At 40.4% G+C, this 18,567-nt stretch overlaps 1 protein-coding gene across 1 annotated transcript in view; it reads left to right on the forward strand.

The window, feature by feature from the left end:
• The window catches only part of ush2a (Usher syndrome 2A (autosomal recessive, mild)), a gene marked incomplete at its 3' end in the record, with an annotated part of 180,403 nt that overhangs the window by 128,747 nt on the left and 33,089 nt on the right, over window positions 1-18,567 (forward strand). The window contains exons 63-68 of the mRNA XM_084541903.1: window positions 2,796-3,019; window positions 3,693-4,026; window positions 5,803-6,000; window positions 6,235-6,389; window positions 11,238-11,436; window positions 18,198-18,305. Of these exons, the coding sequence (XP_084398029.1) occupies window positions 2,796-3,019; window positions 3,693-4,026; window positions 5,803-6,000; window positions 6,235-6,389; window positions 11,238-11,436; window positions 18,198-18,305 (1,218 nt within the window). The remainder of the gene's footprint in view (window positions 1-2,795; window positions 3,020-3,692; window positions 4,027-5,802; window positions 6,001-6,234; window positions 6,390-11,237; window positions 11,437-18,197; window positions 18,306-18,567) is intronic.

Here is an 18,567-nt window from a genome sequence, read left to right on the forward strand (position 1 = left end):
ACAGCGTGGTAGAAAATATGTGCTTTTCTCTACTTTTGGCCTTTAAGTCAAATTATTACTTAAATTAGCTACATTTAATGTGCTCTAAGTGTGAATGCTGATTAGAGTATTAAACAATAAGTTATTTATCACTCCACAACTAGCTGCAGCCTCATTAAAGACTGTAGCCATGATACAAAGCAGTGACTTAGTGTTTAATGTGTGTTGTCAACTAAAATGGGCATCACAGCTGGGGGTAGATAGCTCCAAAGATCAGCATGTCATCAACTATTAGGATAGATTTCCTAAATACCTCATAAAATATAGATTATTTTTACAATAACCTAAATAATCACAAAAGACTTGGACTTTTTTCAGTAGGTCATTCTCAAATTAAAAATGATAAGCTTGTACTGTTTGACTCTCTTATTAAACAATGACTGTATAATTTTTCCATCATTACAGCTATGATATTTTTGTCGATCCATGCCATGCTTCGCTCATTTGTATTTCTCATGCACCCTCGCAGCGGGGGAGTTGCTGACTCAGTGTTATAGCAGGACAGTATTAGAGCCATAATCCATTGCAAGGCCAAAGCTTTCCAGTCCCCATCCTCAACCAAGCTAAGCCATCAAACCAGAATTGTTTAACTTGTGTTATTCAGAGGGCCACAGGAGAAAAGGCGTCGTACTTACTGTACCTCATGACACTGTCTTTGGCTTTCATTCGTTTTGTGTCTCCTGCATGCGAGCGGCTTGCAGTATTAGTTCTCCCTGGTGTACCATGCTGCAGGTTTGCATGTTTTCCAGCTTAAACAAAATTTAGATACGTTTATTTATTAATTTATTTATTCTGGCTGTTTATAGATTAAGGTGACGTCAGCACAGAAAAAAACATTGCAAACCAACTGTTCAGAGCAGCCTGAACCATCACTGTTACAACAGTTTACCTCTTTATATGAAAATTTAAAACAATATACAGTATATATATTGCGAATATAGGGAAAAGCATAATTGATCTCTAATTAATCTTACACACATAAGTTCCAGTGTTTTCTGAATTTGGAAGATGTAAGTAAACCAAATGAAAACAAGTTGATTTTATTAGTATAGTATTAGAGAGTTAGAGTGCAACCATGAATCTCAGCATCTCTGGTTTGAATCTAGCTTTTATTCCCTCACCTGTCATCTCTGGTCAGTTTTTAGAAAGGTTTCACTTACATATCTGATTTTATTCATACCCTTTTATACGCTTTTACTAGAGTTACTCAGAGCTTAATGCTTCACACACACAAAGTATACGTAGAATTACTCATTCAACTTTTTTAACCATAAGGACCTTATATTGGTTCTCAAGACCAAACTGAATTTTCTCCACCTGGAATTTAATCCCCAAATCTGCAGCAGCTGTAATTTGTCAGTCATTTAAAACAGCTCCAGTTATTTGAATCTGAAACGTGCACCGCCAGAGAATGTGAAGGAACATACTCTGAATTTGATATTCAGCTGCAAAACATTTACAGGCAAATGGAGTGATAGCATGTATTTTAAATGTCACCTTGATGCTGAAGGTGAAGTGGTGGCAGACAGACATCACCTATCACTGTCAGAAATGGCAGCTCTCAGAAAAACACACTTCGTCTCCCCTTGCACTCTTTCCGCGGCATAGCTTGAATATTACTGCTGAGAGATGAATACAGGAGAGGAAAAGACGTGTGCAGGGGGAGGAGGGAAAGCAGAGAGAGGAGAGGATATGTGGATGTATATAAGAGTTGATAAGAAAAGATGCACAATATTATTCATGGCAGCCTAAATACTGTTCCTGTGCAGATAGAAGAGAGGAGGAAAAGAAAGTTTGGAAAGTGACAGCAAAGTTCAGAATCATAGTATGAGGAGAAGAAAAGCATAAAATGAGATTTCAGACATCGTTGTCTGTGTTTTTATATGACATGTAAAGAGAACATATATTTAATCGAGATATGTCATGAGCCAAGGAGCCTGAATCTTGGGAGTAATATCGTGAGATCCTAACCATTCAGTGTTTTCTAAAAGGCTCTTCAAAATGCATGCATGAATTCAGTTTGATAAGTCAGAGCATTCCAAGAAGTTTCAGATTCATTTCAGACTTAAAGTAGAGTAGCATGGTGCCGTAGTGGTTAGTACAGTTGCCGCCCACCTTGAAGGTTCTGGGTTTGAACCTGGTGGTCAGGCCTTTCTGTGTGGAGTTTGCATGTTCTCCCTGGGTTTTCTTCAGGTGGTCTGGCTTCCTCCTAAATTCCATAGAGAAAAAAAAAAAGAAAAAGCAAGTTTAACTGGCTATAATGAATTAGTGTAGATGTGAATGTTTTGTTGCCTCTCTGTGTAAGCCCTGTCATGCACAGGTGACCTGCCCAAGGTGTACCTTGCCTCTCTTACCACAGAACCCTCTAAAACATAAGCAGCTATAGATAAAGGATGGATGGATAATGACTTAGAGTGGCAATCTCAAAGATATCCATTTCATTTTATTTTCAGCACATGTGGCAATATGTGCTAATTGCAGGTGTGTTTCTTTTTATAACCTCACTTCCCAGAGATCCAAACCATTACCCGTGCGTCATTGTCAGACATTGAAACTTGCCTTGTGGCTTGGCTTGTGATTCTGAGCTGGAATATCTCCGCCATCCGGAGAATCCAATTTTTTTCTTTTAAAAAGACACTTTGCAGTTTTAGTCTGATGCAGAAGTTGTTTTGTAATAAATAATTTTCTGTTACAGCAAGATCAACAATGAAAATGCACATGAAACAGTGACATGACGCAAACATTCTTGTTTTCAGGCTTTGTCTGCTGTGGTGAAGAGTATATAAACTCTTCAACGTCTCTTTGCTGTGTGGGCCATGAAGGATATCCCACAATGCACCCTGCTGGCAATGCCACAGTAACACTGCAGTGCTGTGGGTCAAATGTCATTCATCATGAAGAGAAATGCTGCAATGGGATTGGCTATGACCCCCAAAGACATGTCTGTGCTGACCGACCCACGCCTGGCCTGCTAATACAGGTGCGTTTTTATGTGACACTATGTTTATGTCTACATGCAAATTTAAGATTTTTTAGGTATAGATAGTTCTGTTTTCTTGCTGTATTAGTGGAAGAGGAACTGTAAGATTTAATTAGCACATTTTGATGCTCCACTCATGTGTCTAGTGAATTCTGGCTCACTGAATGGCAGAGCAGATCATCTCCAGCAGCAGTGTCCAGTGGACATTAGAGGGCTACATAGAATTTCTCAATTTCTCCCCCTTTCTCTTCAAACTCACTCTCATTGTCGCATCAGGAGTTGGGGACTGGGCCATCTTCCATTTATCAACTGGGGTCATGTGGCGTTTGTGTGTTCCTAAGTCAGCATGAGATGGCACATGAATGCACACACACGCACACACAAACAGAGACGAGGCGTAGGAACTCTCATTAGCTCTAATGATGTCATTAAGGACCATGTACCCCACACACACGCATACATATACATATAATACATACATATATATGTGATGTAGAGACAAACATCCAAAATACATTATGTGGAACACAACATGTAAGAGAACAGTAAACGTCTGTAACATACTGTATTTATTTTGTTCTGCTTGTGTCGCTGATGACTCATTTTGAAAACCTCTCCTGTTCTTCTTCATTCCCTCTGTCTGTCTCTGCCTCTCTTTCTTTCCTCTGGGCAGCACCAGTGTTTGCAGGGTGCTGTGTGTCCCGTGGCTGCAGCATCTACAGCTTACTGTGGCTCCTGTGACCTTGATCCATCCATGACTGCCTGCACATGGGTCCTGTCTGCACACACACAGCTCAGCACACGGTCCACAACACACTCGCCATTCATCAGCACCGCGCAGGAAACGCTCACCACGGGCCCGTCTACACATTCAAACAGAAGTAATAACACTTACAAAATCATAGACACATACAGGCACGCTGAGAACATGGGAGTCGAGCGAAGTCTGTGCCCGTCACATGAGGAGGTTGTGTACAGCGGAGATGCCAACATATACACCTATACAGGTAATCAGTGTTTGTTCTTTAACATTTATCCTTCCAATGATTGTCACCTATGCACAAAGTGACTTATTTTTGTTTTATTGCCTTTTTTTAATGTGTTGTAGTTGTGACAAATTCAAGGCATAAAATCAGAACCATCACCCTTGAAAGTGAAGACTGAAACTTTACTTGAAGCAGGTTTTAAGGTCACCATTTTGCTGTAGGCCTATTGTATTTGAGTTTTAAACATTCTGACCATTCATAATGTATTTCCATCCCTGCCTTTGACATATAACTTTGCTAGAAAGTAGGACTCTCACTTCAATCCTCAGAGACACGGTGAAGAATAACTAATACAGAACAGCCATCTGTGAAACACGACTCTCATAGAAATTGCGAGCCTGCAGAAACCAATTCTGCATTTACTCTAAATGTGTCAGCCGCTAAAACCAACGAGGTTCACAGACAGATGCCCGTCTACACACACTCTCTCTCGCATACACACACCAAGACAGCTGCTGCAGTGTACATTAATAGCCGTAACATGGTAACTCTCTCTGCGCTGTACACTTGTGTATCATTAAAACTTAGAGATGGGCGTTTAAATGCCATTTCAACATTCTGTACTATTTATCAGCCCAAAGGGAGCGGTGTGTTTATTTGTGTTTGTGGGCGTGTGCATCGTGATTTTCAGTCTGTCAACCCATTATTTATCTGGGTAGTTGCGTCTGTTTAATCAAGAATAATCGTGGTTGGGGATGTTATGTGCACGTATGAGTGGTTGTGTACTCATAATTGCACGTGTTTTGTGTGAGTTCGGGTTCGCTTAGTTACTATTTTAGGTTGCCTCTCTAGTGAATGTAGTTCTGTGTATGTGTTTTGATTACGTTGTGTGAGTGTGTGTGTGTGTGTGTGTGTGTGTGTGTGTGTGTGTGTGTGTGTAGCGTGGGGCGGTTAGGATAAGAGTTTCTAGGCGATGCTGTGACACCATCTGGGCAGAGGCACATAAAGCTGTCGCCACCCACCATACACCAGATGTTTCTCATGCACACACATACACACACACACACACACACACACACACACCATCACACACACACACTCACACACACAGAGTATCATGCTATACTTCTCTGGTAGAGCTACACATGCAGAATGACTGCTATAAATATATACTGTATTGTCCACACACGTATTTATCATAGTTTAAACGCCGTCTTTAGCTACTTCTGTTAACACAGTAGTATAGACAAGTGTCCCACGCTGGCAGTTACAGCATAGTCTCATTTACAGCAGCAGTCCCTCTACACTCCTTTACACCCAGCATATATTTGGTACACATTCATATAGCTCACATTTGCAGTACACCTACCAGTACAGGTGCATAGAACGAACTATCATTATTGTTTTAGATTATACACGGCAAATGGGCAGAAAATAATAATAATAAAATGCACTAAAGCTGTGTTCAACTTGATCATTGTATACTGGAATTATTAAATGTGCACCTGCAATATTAATGGCCATCCAATAAGTAGTGCAATTAGTGTACGTGCACTATAACTTAGTGATAGATTTGTGGATAATTTTCTGGCCTTAACGCCTTAAAGAAAACTGTGTCTTGAATGGCATCAGCCAACTCTGAACTTGATAATAGGAGTGAGTATAGTATAATATGGTAGTACAGTATCAGTGTGTCTTTTATGTCTTTTTAGTGAAAAAATGGTTTAGGGGATATTTGTTTTTCTCTTTCACTTGCTCAGTTTGTCTGTCTTTCCTCCATTCCTTATTCTGAAATAGACTCTGACCCGGAGCCTTTTACCACCTATGAGTATAGAGTGAGGGGCTGGAACAGCTTTGGCCGAGGCTCCAGCAACGTTACAACAGTGACAACCAGTGAAGACAAACCATGGGGGGTGGCAGCACCCCGCTGGAGTCGCATAGGTGAACGGGATGACATCATTCAGCTGCAATGGCAAGCTCCTGCCAGACCTAATGGTTCGTATATGTGTGTGTGCATTTGTGTATTGTTACTTTACAGATGTTTTCCCAGTAAAAAAATAAATAAATAAAATATATATGTATAGTAACTAAAGGTCTTCTCTGTAATTGTGGTCTGTTTAATTAACTCCAGTAGAGGATGATTCGTTATCAATGTGGATGCAGACTGAAATACTAAGGAAGATCTTACAGCGATTACAATTAAACTGCTAATCTTTTCCCTTTGACCAGGGGAGATCACCCACTATGTTATACTGCGGGACGGACAAGAACGTTACCGCGGTGATGAGAGCAGTTTCACTGATGTTGGTGGGATCAGGCCTTTCCAGGAATACAGTTACCAGCTGAGGGTCTGTAACCGGGCTGGTTGTACTGACAGTGCACAGGTAAGACTGCATGTGTGTTTGGTGTAAGTGCTATTATAGTGCTACTGTATTACATAGACATCCTATTCTGCATCGCATAACTGACCAGCTTGTGAGGCTAACCTCATGCTTACCTGCCCAACAAAAATAATACCAAGTCTGACAAAAAGACAGTAAAACTTTACTGGCTACATCTTCAACGGTTCTGTTGATTCATCTCTGTCCTGCTAGCCTTCCACGTAATGCTTTGTCTCTTTCACACGCCAATACACACACACTTTTGAAAACCTTACTTTATTGTAGCACCCCATTTCATAATGACATTATTCCACTGTATGATTATCTAATGGCTCCTCTAAAGATGGCCTTAGCTTCACTGAACTAAGCACCACTTTACTCTGTAGTTTAGTTCACTTCCTTAATTTAGCTTGAACACTTAAAGAAGGAAAGAAGGGTGAGCAAAAAGTGTATTGGTGTGTGCATTTGTGTGTAAAAAAACGGAGAGAGAGGAAAGTCTGAGAAAACACAGCTTCCTCTTATAATTACTATTTGTGTCATTGTTTGGCTAGTGGCCTCTGAGCTAAATGCCCTTTTACCCTCTTGTTAAAGCCACCTCAGATGCTCATTGTGGATTTCCAAACATTGTTTACAGTATAATTCTGACCCGCACCTTTTGCACCAAGTGATATTTTACAAATCCAAAACTTGTCTGACCTTTGGCGTTAAGAAATTTCCGTTTGTGACGTTTGCACACTGTGTGAACTCTGTACTGTTCCTGTGCAGGAACAAGTTGTTATTTAGCCTTGTTTCCACTCTCAGCCTGTATGCGAGACCCTGGATTTGCTGAGCCTACGCGATGTTTGTGATAGCGCCCATAATACCTTCACACAGAAGTCCCCCTGCTATCTCTCTGGCTGTAGCTGAGCTGATATCACCACAACAATTAATTTCTCCGGCTTAGTGGGGATGAAAGCTCATGTTGAAAACTGTCTTTCTGGCTTTTTTTAAAAAGCTAATTTAACATCTCATTATTTTGGTGTGCGTTTTCTTACGTAAAGAGGAAACCTGTACATGTGGGCAGAGAAGAGTGGGTGGGTACGATTGGTTGAACTGGTTGTGTGGCGTTGGTGTGATAGATAGATTAATGTATATGATAAATGAATGCGACAGAGAATGACTGTATTAAATAAGAGTGGATGGATGGAAGGATGGTAAATGGTCAGAGAGATGACTAGAGAAAAAGACCAATGTTTTGTTTTTAATATATTCACAGAACAGTCTGACCCGTATAAAGGTTTCTTTCTTCCTCCATCAAACATCTAAAACATCTAGAAATCTTAAAATCAGATTTATCTGCTTGTCATAAAAATGTATATAAAGTAATTCAAACTGTCTTTATCCATGGCAGCTACAAGTGTAACATGCTGCTTTCACACTGATGTTTTAGAGTTAATTATTTAAAGGCATCATATATAGTAGTTTATTAGTCAGAGGTACTTTAGCTTCAGTAAAGCATCTTAATGCTTAGTCCACCGCTGCAATTGTATCATAGGCCCAGTTGATGGTCACACTGATGTATGTATATGAATACACACATGTACAGTATATATACATATACGTACATATACATATGCATATACATATATACACCGATCAGCCACAACATTAAAACCACCAACAGGTGAAGTAAATAACTTTGACCATCTTGTAACAATTTAATGTTCTGCTGGGAAACTTTTGGACCTGGCATTCGTGTGGCTGTTACTTAGACATGTACCACCCACCTAGACCAGACCAGACACCCCCACCCCATAGCAATGACACTCCTTGACGGCAGCAGCCATCCCCAGCAGGATGCAGCCTGACACAGGCACACACACAAAAACGGTTTAGGAACAACTAAAAAAAACATGAAAAACAGCACAAGGTGTTGACCTGGCCTCCAAATTCACTAGATCCCAAACTGATCAAGTATCTGTGGGATGCACTGGAACAAGCCTGGTCCACAGAGGCCCCTCCCCTCAACCCATAAGACCCAAAAACCCCCACTAACAACATTCTGTTGCCAGACACCACAGGACACCATCTGAAGGCCCGTGTCCATTCTCAGATGAGGCACATGGGAGACCTACACAATAGGCATGATAGGCATAAAATAGGTCTATATCTTATACAGTTCAGTGTCAGGCCATTTTTTTATTTGCTTTTGCTGTGCCCCTAGTTTAGTCTGCATATGGTCTCTTTCTCAGTATAGAGACGTTATGTTGCTGTGTGATTCTATAGCTGGTTGATAAAGTCAATTTGTAGTTTTATAGTGGTTTGTGGTCTGCTAGGTGTAGAGGGTGGTGGGTCCGGGACGCTTCACCAGACTATTGAGTCTTCTCTTTGTTGGGGCCTCAGCTCACTGAAACACTAGCTACTGAGAGGGGGCCTGTCTGATGCCCACCCTAATGGCCTGGGTAGGATTTAAAAGCCACTTAAAGGTACAATACACTAGGCCAGGAGTACACACGGATGACATTACATGATATTAAGACTTAATGATAGATCAAAGTATAACTTACATAAACATGCTAAACCAACTTTACAGTAGACTGACATTTCTCAAAGTCATCCACTGGATCCTCCTGGCTGGAAACTTTAACCATTTGACAGAGTATACATACACCCTCACAACAAACTGTCAGACTTCCATGTTCTCTCTGTCTCCCTACTTGTCTCACACACACACAAACACACACACATGCACACAAAGGAGCACACACACTCTCAGCAGAGAGTGGAAAGGGAGTGAGTTGTATTAGTTTGTACACCGGTGAAAATTGGCCAAACAGTCCCAATTATGGGATAACTTGTGCTAACCTAATACACCACTGCAATTACCTGGCATCAGCCACCCTCACACACACACAGACACGCAGGCACAGACAAACAAACACAGCCACACACGAGCGCTCGCCTGCCGTGACAACAGAAGGTGCTGATCTAATGTGGTTGGTCACTTAGAGCCAGAGGAAGAGCGATTGGTCCTCTTCTCTCTTTGAATCCTTTTGTCCTGTTCTCTCTGCTATTTGTCTCCTGTCATTCCTCTGATCTCAACACCGCAATCCCCGGTTTCTCCCGACTGTTGTCTCTTTCCTTACTTTACCTCTCTCATTTTCGTTTCTTCACACTGCCAAGTACCAGTTTTGGCTGCTGTCATCTGGAGTCCAAAGGTACAACCTTTATGTCTTTCACAATCCCGTTTTCCTTTGGCCCTCCAAGATTCAATTAATTTTTTATCCTGGAACATGGATGGAATGAAGAGTGTCCTTTCGAGCATAATTTCACTCTACATGAGCATGTGTATTTTATTCTTCTCGTCATTAAATGCGTAACTATTTCCGTAAACTATGCATTAATCAGTTATTTTACTGGATTAAACAGAGGAAACACAGATTACCCAGGTGCATTACTAACAGGACTTGACTGCAGTGTACCTGTTTCCATACACCACGCAATTCCGAGTACTTGTTAAGTGGTCCACCAAAGCAAAGGTGTGTAAACTGTGGATTTGCACACAAAAGGGTCTTATTTGACTTTTTATTTTCCTCACAATTGAGCAAAATCTTGGCAGACGTTTGAGTTTGACAGCACAGTGGAGCACTCACTGATGAACTGCATCATCTTTCTTACCATCTTCTTCTTGTCCTCCTGTACTGTTTCCTCTCTTTTACCTTTTGGCGTTTGCATGTGTATACCTGCATGCACCTGTGTGTGTTTATCTACGTGCACGTGTTTGTGTGTCTCCTTAGTTGTAGTAGCAGTGCTCTAATTGCATAGCACTGTGTGGGACAGGTGGTGGAAGTGCTAGTGACAGTCTATTAAGGCAGGATATCCCTGTTGCCATTAGCAGCAGATTGCCCTGTGATTCTGTGGTCTCCACATTCACCCAGCGTTCACAGGGGCCCACAGATACTGCACTCGGAATGTACAATAAGATGGTCACTCTTATCACTGTACTAAGAAGCAGTCATTTTTTATTTATTTACTTTTTTTTTGCATGAGACAAAACCTGCTGAGGGGTTGCTTGTTTGTTTTCTTCTTGTAGCAGAGAAAGACAACACTACTATTGATTTGAAATTACGTACACATCCATCATAACTGCAGAGAATTGCTGAAAAAAACTTTCAGCTAGATTCTTTACAAAGCAGAAATACTGAAGTAAAAGATTAACTCAGTAAAGGCAAGCATCCACATTACCCAGAAAATCCCAAGAACTGGTAGTCCCCAATATTGTCACTATACACACATATACCTTAATTCATTTTTCATTCATTCATTCATCTTCTGTAACCACTTGTCCTGTGAAGGGTCGCGGGGGGGCTGGAGCCTATCCCAGCTCTCATCGGGCGAGAGGCGGGGTACACCCTGGACAGGTCGCCATTCTATCGCAGGGCCCTTAATTCATTTTATAGTATAGTATTTTCTCTGTCTTTTTCTGTCATGCAGACTGTTTAAATTTGCAGTTTGTTGCTAAATATTGCATCATATGTTTCAGATTCATTCAGTTTAGTTCTATATGAAGCTAAAACAGAAAAATACAAACATTAAGGGTGGGTAGTTTCTGTTTTAGTTACCTTTGCATTAAACTGTATTCTCGTTCACAGGCAAATAAGTGAAACTGGGTATCTGTTGTCTTTATTTTGGGTATTTTTCAGGGAGGTGGAGTCCATTAGGTTGGCGGCAAATGTCTCTGTCTGTCGTCAACAGGGTCTTTAAAATCTCAGGAAGAAAAGCTCTGAATTTAGATGCAGTTGTTTGTCATGTTAAAAGATGATCACCTGTGTTTGTTTTTTTCTGTTTGTGTATGACCATGTGTGTGATTAGGTGGTGGCAGTGACTGTCCAGGGAGTCCCAGAGGACGTGCAGCCTCCAGTGGTAACACCTATAAGCCCTTTCTCCCTCAACGTGAGCTGGTCTGAACCTACTCAACACAATGGAGTCATACAGCAGTACCACCTGAACCAGACTGGTGTCGGAACCATATTTACTGTCACTGATGGACCCAGAAATTACACAGTGACTGGTAAGATACGTGTTGTATAATTATGTTACTGTCTGCTCACTTCTCCTTCCCTGGCCCATCAACTCTCTCCTGTTTTACTTTCTTTTCCTTCCTTATGCCTTCCACCTTGGCTCACATTTATTTCTTCTCTCTCCTTTTGTCTTTTATTCTCTTTCTACTCTTTCCTTGTTTCTTCTCCAACATCTCTATGCTTACCTGCCGTCTCCCCTCCTCTTTCTTTCCTTCCTTGTAAATGCTGGTTTGAGGAAGCCATGTGTTGTAAAATGTGATTCCCACCACCTGTGTCTGGCCCAGCCCCTCATACAGACAAACACAGACACATGCACACAGGTAGAAGAAACAAAAATCTAGAAGCACACTCAAAGCACAGTAAAGAGCTCACATACTTGTCCCTTGAGAAAACAAGCAAACAGCACAAAAAATGCATCAAAACGTTTGAAACCCCAGTGCTCCAATGAAACAATGAAGTAGTAGGTAAGCACGCAACAGATGTGTCTTAATATTGCAGAACTGCGCACAAACATGGTGGTGTCAGGGCTGGGTGATTTGTAAGTTTAGTTTTATCTACCCTGAGGAGGAGTAGTGTTACTGGCCCTCTGCCATCAGTCACAACACACACACATACACACACACATGCAGACACATCTGCATCTGCATGAAGCACTGTAAAACAAATGTTAATTGTCAGCATTATAACAAAATGTATTAGAGACTAACAGGCAAATTCCAATAGAATATTATCACTGTAGACATACTTGCTTCTTTTGGGACTCTGCAATGGCTCGGTTTAAAAAATGTTCAGTGTTCCAGAGCTGATTTGATTACCCCATTTTCAGTTTTTACGTATGAGAATGGACTGATGACATCTTTTGAAGCTGAAATTCAGTGGCATTTTCCCTTCACAGCGCTGTGCTCTGCTCTGTCTTGGACTCAGACCAGGCATCAGCTTTGCCAGTAGCCAATAGACTATTCCCATGGTGCCTGTGGTTGGCTTGTATGGTCAGGAGTTGTGTGCAGTAGTGTTTGTATGTGTAGGCATGAGGCAAAGCAAACAATGCCAAATAGAGATGGTAATGTGCTGTAATACTGTACCAGCCCCATGTGCCAGTGTAAGCAACCAGCATGTGTGTGTGAGATTCCCCTGTCCCCCTGTGAGACACTGGAAAACCATGCGTATTCAGCCAAAGCCACTACTGGGGCAGTCTCTGTCTCCCCCTTTATCTCTCCCTCTCTCTTTTTATCTCTCCACTTTGCAGCTCTCGTTTACACAGCGCATGCATGTTTTAGGAATACGTTACAGTGTTTCAATGGAGTGTTTTTACAGCAGCCCGACTGAGGCACAATGTTTCACTGTAACAAGGCGTCAGAACTGAATTAACGTTATAAACCCTATACAGATTGATTACAGAAAGGCCTCGCAATCAGATCATTCATAAAGTTTGCATGTTTATTGGTTAATGCTAACTTTCTTGTTCTGTATGCTTTGTCAGCAGACACATTAATTTATATGAGCTAACATTTTTACTGTATTTATAAAATGTGTGTTTTTAAGGAAAGAAAGAAAGAAAGAAAGAAAGTGCAGGATTGAATGGTGCACAGAGTGACGTGCTTTAAAAGAGACTGAAGGAGAAACAGTGGAGGCAGTGGGACAGACAAAAGATGGATGGATGAATCTAAGTGTTTTCAGTGAAATATGAATAGAAATAATTGCTGCGCTATTCCCTCACCCTTAATGTTTAATACGCCATAATTCATCTTCTCTGCATCTCTCCGACGGTTCGTACCACTGTCAGAGACAGACGCTCAGAGAGCTCACACGCGCACACTCACTCAAACCACAGAAACCGGAGAAGTCAGCTTTTTTTAGCTCCGAAAATGTCGATTTTAGTTTGAATCGTTATTTCAGTGCTGTAACTTATTTGATCTGATAAATGTCTGTCAGGCCGAAGATGCCTCTTCACTGTTTACCTCATGGTCTGCAAGGTGTATACACATCTACATGAAGCGATAGATATGATCATACTAGTATCTGAAATTAATTTAATTAAAATTAATAGTAATTTGAACTGGTACATTGAAAATACAGTTTTGTTTGCTTCTAGACAAATAAATCAAGTTTTATATGTGAAAGGCTACAAATCTCTTCTGTAGCACTATCCATGTAAGAATATCATTTTGTCATTACTGCCTCTTACTGGCTTCGATAATCACTTGCCCCTTTTCCAAAAAATGAACTTTAAATGTTATAAGTAGTGCTGTGGCATCACACTTGTTTATCTTTGTTATCAGAAAATTTGCCAAGCCGAACAGCGGCCTTTATGATGCGAGAATCTAAAAATAAAGAAGTTAATTTCTTGTTTATCCTTTTTTTTTTTTTTTGCCTTAGGAAAAGTGAGAAGTAGACTCTTATTAATAGCATTTTGCCGTGACACGTCATAGAAAGAATTAAGCACTACTATACAAAGACACCCCATGTGAATCGATATTAAGTATTGCTATCATTAGCTCACAATGAATTATTGCCTGCAATTATATAGATTATGGCATTAATCATGTGTTTAATTGGTCTTTTGTAGGCTCGTTATTAATTCAGAACAGCGGGGAATAGAGTATGTTCTTTTATTTATTAATGCATTTCCCACATATTCAGCGCTCTTAGTGGTCCAGGCCATAGGTAGAGGCATGTAGACATGAGAGAAGGAGGAGAGGACAAGTATCTCATGTATCAATCCTGAGTCTCTCTTCTATCAGAAGATAGATATTATGCGTACAAAGAGTCTTTCAACTAACAAGTTCACAAACACAGCTTCTAACATTATTATGATTTGTGCTGGAACATAGGTCCTGCTTCAACTCTCCTGTTTCGCCCCTACATATGTCCTCTTTATATATGACAGACACAAACAGAAGTCTAGAAGAGGAGAATTGTTTCTCTTCTCAACAGAAAAAAAAATAAAAAATTGACAAAAACATCAAAAACATAAACAAGCAAACTGTGGGCCCATTTCAATATTTACTTTGAGCTAAATCCATGTAAATGAAGCTCTGCTACTGGATAAAAAATATTGTCACGTTCTTGAATCTCAGATTTTCTTTTCTATTTTTTCAATGGTATGTTATTTCTCTGAAATCCGAAAAAAGCAAACTAAATTAGAGCTAACATTGTTCACAAACACAGACACAAAAATATACATTCAGCAAATTATAGATTCGACAAAGAGGACACAGTCCTACCTCTTTCCCTGCGAATGTTCTGGCCTCGACCTCCACACAGATTTGTGTGTTTGTGCAAGCTAAGTTTGCACGTGTGTGTCCAGTTGTGCATATGCACTTGCGCATGGATGTCATGTGAATGCTTTGAATACGGTATGTTCGATGCATTAGGTTAACTTGCGTATATGGTTTTGGGTTTAGGATATCTGTGTGTGTGTGTATGCGTGCGGGTGTGTGTGTGTGTGAACCTGATCTCATTGTTCCATCCCAGACTGTCTCTGCATTAGGGAGCCACAGACAGGAAGTCAAACTCTTAATTATTTAGGAGAGGTGTTATCAAAGCTCTCTTCTCTGTCTCCGTTCTCCCTCTCTCTGTTATTTTCCTTCATTTTCTTTCTTGTTCTTGGTACATCATCTGTTTTTTTTTCATGCAAATAAAGCCAATTACGTCTTTCTTTCTTCTGTCGTATGCTTTATCGTCTTTCCATTCTTTTTCGGTTTGTTTTTTCTCAGCTGTCCTCACAGTTTTAGCTTCTTTTATTAGCCTGTCTGGCTTTTCCACTTTCTCTCCATCTTCTCTTTCACCTCACAATCTCTCTCTCTCTCTCTCTGTCTCTCTCTCTCTCTCTCTCTCTCTCTCTCTCTCTCTCTCTCTGTATCAGGTGGCAGGCATGGTATTGCGGCCTGCGCCCATCAGCCTATCATATTCTCTAATGCAAACAGGGAATGGCACCCTGTCAATAAAATGCCATTTTAAATCAGTTATTTTTACTGCAACACACACAGACACCGGGCTTAAAAGAAATCCTCAACAGTCTCACCACCCTGTCGTTTATTTGTTGTCTGTCTTTCTCTTTGACGTTTCGATTCAGTGTGAGCACCAACTCTTTCCTCTGTCTTGCTGCCAATGTCTCTCTGTCTCTGTTTCTTTTGGTGTCTTACACAAACACACACAGATCTCCACTGTGTCCAGCTCTTGCAATGACAGTTACAGGCTTGTCTCGCTCTGTGTTAGTAAGCCGCTGGCTGCTCACATCAAAACCCCCTCCACCCGTTTTTCACTTCCCGGTGATCACTGTTAAAATGATTGAAGCTTCCTCTGTCTTTCCATAATCAAGCACATGAGCACACAAGTGCATGCACGGGTACGCACACATACAGGTAAGCACGTATACGCTCATAGATGTGGCGTTGGTTCTCCAGCAGACCAACACTGCCCTCTTCAGTCTGAGTGCTGATGTTCAAATGAAACGCGCTAAGGAACATCAAAGGTGTCCGTGTGTGTGTGTGTGTGTTTACACGCGTCTGCACATGCCCATGTCCTGAATGAGAAGTATATTGGGTGTTTAAAACATGCAAGAGCAGCTGGAGCATCAGGTGATAGTTGTGCTTGTAGTTCCTTTAGTTTCAGGGTGGAATTGATAAATCTGCTTTTACAAACGTGTTCTCTGATCTGGCCACTCTGCTTCCTGACTTGAGAGTTTGCTGTAATTAACAGGCAACACATCAAAGCAATCGGACTATTCTGATTAAGCACACAGCTCTTATCTAATTTTCTAGTTTCAATTAGTTCTGAAGCCGTTGCCACACGTCTTCATTGCCACTCAAATTTCGCTTCTTGTAGTCCTGTCTTAAATGTTATAACGTAGTAGTCGTTGCAGTTTTCTGACTCCTGCATTGATGCTGTGTATAGAGGTTGTAGTGAAGGGTTACTGCTTTATTCAGTGTTGCAACAAATGACATCACTTACAGTGCAGATATCATTTACTCTGGTAGAGTGCACACATGCATATACACACGCTTAGTTGCACAGTTAAATAGTGTAACAAAGCCCTTCGCTTCAACCCTCGTACTTTCGTATGGCTGGCAGATTTCCTTTATTTAACCCAAACACGGGGCAACATTGTTAGAACATTTGCACACACGCAAACACTTGCACAGACACAGACACATTGATCAGAGGTTGGGTTAAGCGCGGCAGGCTGCGAGGCATGTTAAGCAGGCTAAGCAGCAGAAAGAGACGTGAGGAAGATGTGGTGAAGCGTTCCGTTGTGCAGCAGTCTGTGTGTGTTGGTGCACATGTTTCTCTGCTGTAAGCAGTCAACACAGGGCGAGTATCAACATGCATACAACAGCTGAGACACTCAGTAGGGTTTCCCTTTCTGTCTGTCATCCTTCAGATATACACAGCTGGAGACAGGAATGAATCATTTTGATTTTTATTAGTGAAATTGAATCAAAAGATGTTTATTTTTTATTTTACCGTATCATTTGTATGACATTTCTTTAATTTATAATATCTAAGACATTAAATACCCTTTTAGACAAAATTATACTAGTACCCAACTGTCTGTCTATATATTTGAACTCACAGACATTGAGCCATTAATTAGTTTTACATAATTTTTACATTACAAATAAAAAACAAACAAAAGGCCCACTCTGTAAAGTGTGCTTATTCTTTCAAAATGTATGTAACAATTAAACCTATTGCTAAGTAAAAGGATAAAATGAAATGAAAAGGCTAGTTGTTTATTAATACAAAAACATATTTATCTGTGTTATAAAAAAATAACTAATAGTGTAAAACATTTACTGCCTTACCTAAAAGGGTGCAGATTTAATGCAGAAATAAAGAATTCAACACGCTATATTATGCAGTCATCCTTTTGAAATAAAGTCATTTAGTTCTTTCATTTTCCTTTGAATTTGATTTGCAGGCTGTTGTATGCTGTCAGCTAAGTGAATGACCATAAAACACCCCGTCAACCCCTGTGGCAGCACTAAGGATTTGCATTCATCCTCATACGTGAGCCTTAAATCAAGAACCAGGCAGGAAATATATCTCAAGTAAAAAGAGGTTTCCAATAACCAGACACAGTAACTTTGTTTAGGTGCACAGAGGATTTTTAGCAACTTCAAGTATTTAAATCTCATTGGAAAAGCTGATTTCCTCTGGTTGCAGTTAAAGGACCACTCAGTCGCGATGTGATTTCTTTTAGACTGCATAGCGGCTGCCTATAAATAAATCATGTCTGGACACTGTAGCCTAAACGCATACAGAGGTATCATAATTATCATAGATCAAAAGCTGATGACATTACAGCGTTGGACCAGTCCTATCCCATGTCAGTTCCGCGGCTGCCCATCTTTACGTTGTTTCATTATTGAGTTATGGCATGCATAATTTAACACCGACAGATATGGATCCATCCGTTGAGAGTGTGCGGAAAAAAACAGAGGGAGGGAGAGTGAAAGCGAGAAAGAGGAAAAAAAAAAAAAAACATTCAGGAAAAGAACTAGTGATATGGGCAGGGCAAGCTTTACTTTTTTTATCTTTTACTTTCCCCCTAATTTTCAGTTAGGATACTGTTAGTTAGGATACAGTTAGGATATTTTTTTGATAATCTCATTTATAAAGTTAATTGTGTAGGAATAAAAAAAGAACGTGGAAAAATGAGTGGATCATTTTGCATGTGCTTATAAATGTGACGTTTGTCAGGTCATTTATTTTTTGCCATGTTTTAACACATGTCCGTGTGCTACAGGTTTACAGCCCTACACGAACTACAGTTTTGTGCTGGTGGCCTGTACAGCTGCTGGATGTGGAGCCAGCTCACCATCCTCAGGACGCACTCTAGAAGCCCTGCCTGCAGGTTTGCACGCACACCCACATACACACTTACTATAGATCCTGCAAAGTCTTCAAAACTTCCACTTTTTTATTTTGTTTTTATTTCACAAAGTAACCTTGATAATTGGTCTCTGTTGAACATAAAACTCTGTTGTTCTAAAACTGATCATTGTGATAGCTGAATTTAATTGATGGTCAATTCAAAACAATACGACAATTTATTACCATTTTAATACACACCAATTTTTTCGTATAATTTACCTTTGTCTTTTTTTACTGATTTC

Source organism: Chelon labrosus (genome assembly GCF_963514085.1).
Source record: "Chelon labrosus genome assembly, chromosome: 3".
NCBI classification, from domain to species: Eukaryota; Metazoa; Chordata; class Actinopteri; order Mugiliformes; family Mugilidae; genus Chelon; species Chelon labrosus.